We start from the raw sequence: 2,468 nt of genomic DNA on the forward strand, positions 1-2,468 counted from the left end.
ATTATGATTGCTAAATTGACATGGTGCAGTGCTGCCAACTCTCAAAAGTGGATATTTCATTGAACCTTTCACTGATTGTCAGTGACCCATTTCTAGCTATTTTAATTAGTGAAATTTCACTGATTTAGATTTAGAGAGTACATTGAAATATTCTGAATTACATTCAAATATCCTGAAGTATCTTGAAGTATATTAAAGTACATGAAATATTCTTAAGTAGTTTGACATATCATGAAGTATCTTAAAATATCAGGAGCTATCTTACAATATCATAAAGTATGGTATATTGAAATATCCTGAAGTATATTAAATTACGTGGATTATCCTGAAGTATGTGCAGTATCTTCAAGTGTGTGAATTATGCTGAAGTATATTGAAATATTCTGAATTATCTTGAAATAGCCTGAAGTATCTTGAAGTATCTTGAAGTACTTGAAATATCTTTAAGTAGCTTTAAATATCATGACGTATCTGTAAATATCAGGAACTATTTTAAAATATCATGAAGTATATTCAAATATCCTTAAGTATCTTGAGGTACGTGGATTTCAGGGTACATTTTATCTACAACAAAAATTACCTTCACGTGTTAAGTTTTATCCACCACATGGGAAATGACTACCATGTCAACTCCATTCAATCTTGTTTTATTCGATACACGGAAAAATTTAGTCGCTTAAAATGTAGGCGATTCTTTGAAAAATCTTGGACAGACAGAAAAGTCTTCAAATGCTTTGAATCTGCCATGTATTGCAATTGCGATTTCAAGAAAGTTCATATTGAATCGGTTTCCCTCTCTCTGAATGAGATCTACTTTTTTGTGGTTAAGCTGCCATATTTCGCACGATTTTTGAAATTTATAAATTATTGAAAGATTCAAAGAAATCATGCGCCAGGCTACTAGATTCCTTTTGCCATTCCAGTTCTAGATGCTGTAAAGGGTTTTTGCGTCATATATTATAAGTTAGTCAAAAAAATAATAACGATTACAAGTCTTTAAAAAACAAATCCGCGGCATTCTGAAATACCAGTGACAGATACACAATTCAGAAGCATTTCAAATTCATTCAACACAAGTGAATGGGTTTCTGTTACCTGGGAAAATAAAAATAAAACTTTAAATTACCATTACACGAATAATTAAGTGTTTTTCTTTCCTTTCTTTTAAGGAGAATACGAGAAATTATATTGATATTTTTTACTATTTGTGTAGGACCAAATTTGTAAACGATCCAACCTAATTATTTTCATTTTTATTACCTGAAATTTGCCGCATTCAAGTTTGAAATTTTTTGATGACAATCTTCAACGAATGCAATTTTCTGTTCTTATCCTTTGAAAATTCTAAATTAGATTTACATATGTATACTTACGAGGTTAATTGAGATAGATGCGAAATCAATGGTAGTAAATAACCTCGACTATTTTTACATTTTCTTCTGAATTCAATTTTTAAATTTTCGATCGCAGCGCTTCCGCGGAATGGAGAAACAGTTAAAAAAAACTCATATACATAGAAGTCCATGGAAACAAAATATTTGTTGATACAACGTTATTTCAGCCGAGGCTTCAGTTATTATTTTTTTGACTAACTTATAACATATGAAGCAAAAAACCTTTACAACATCCAGAACTGAAATGGAAAAAAGAATCTAGTAGCCTTGCGTAAGATTTCTTTGAATCTTTCAATAACTTATAAATTTCAAAAATCGTGTGAAATATGGCAGCTTAAGCAAAAAAATGTAAGTCTCATTCAGAGAGAGGGAAACCGATGCAATACGAAATTTCTTGAAACGGTAATTGCAATTCATGGCAGATTCAAAGCTGCTTGATAAAATGACCGATCCACATAGTCACAAACCGATTCAGTTTTAACTTTACCAATCTGAAAATGACAGATACGCAATTCACAGAGTCGTCTTTTGAATGGGTTCTTTTTTCCTAGTCTATTTTAATAATAATTTAAACAGTATTTTTTAGTACAATTTCTGATAATTATTTATCAGTTATTTATTTTATTATTTTTGAATATTATATTTCCTATATATTCTTATTTAAAAACCTCTTTTTAGGTAAGTAACTCGTGTTTTGTAAAAATTGCAGATGACAAAAATATATAGAAAACCCGGTATATGGTTTCGAATATTGCGATTTTATGGAAATTGACCCTGTTGTTCAATTCTTACATAACATCTAAAAAAAGTCAAAGTAATATAAAATGCATTATCATTCTTATGCAAATGAATGCCTACAGTTTTAAACAAATACAATCATAACTTCTATTGCAAAATTGCATTTGAAAAAATAAATGTCATTTTAGATGTTAATCTCTATAAGAGGAAAAAGTGAAATGCATAGTCCTATTAATTAATTTTTTCAAACCGAAAAAATAGGCACTTTCTACTTTCATGTAGCCTACAATATTTTTCAGGCTAATTTCAAAAATTCGAAAATCTCTCTCTCTCTCT

General features: G+C 29.5%; 1 protein-coding gene across 2 annotated transcripts in view; it reads right to left on the reverse strand.

The window, feature by feature from the left end:
* Positions 1–209: 209 nt before the first annotated feature.
* Positions 210–2,468, reverse strand: part of LOC117174752 (dihydrofolate reductase) — a 352,741-nt gene continuing 350,482 nt past the window's right edge. Inside the window, exon 4 of one of the 2 annotated variants that reach the window (XM_033364099.1) lies at positions 210–471. In XM_033364099.1, coding sequence (XP_033219990.1) covers positions 444–471 — 28 coding nt within the window. In that variant the 3' untranslated portion in view covers positions 210–443. Of the gene's footprint in view, positions 472–545; positions 565–2,468 lie in introns of those variants that run through there. The other variant, XM_033364101.1, reaches the window with a different exon arrangement.

The sequence above is a fragment of the Belonocnema kinseyi genome, chromosome 6 (assembly GCF_010883055.1).
Source record: "Belonocnema kinseyi isolate 2016_QV_RU_SX_M_011 chromosome 6, B_treatae_v1, whole genome shotgun sequence".
Taxonomy (NCBI): domain Eukaryota; kingdom Metazoa; phylum Arthropoda; class Insecta; order Hymenoptera; family Cynipidae; genus Belonocnema; species Belonocnema kinseyi.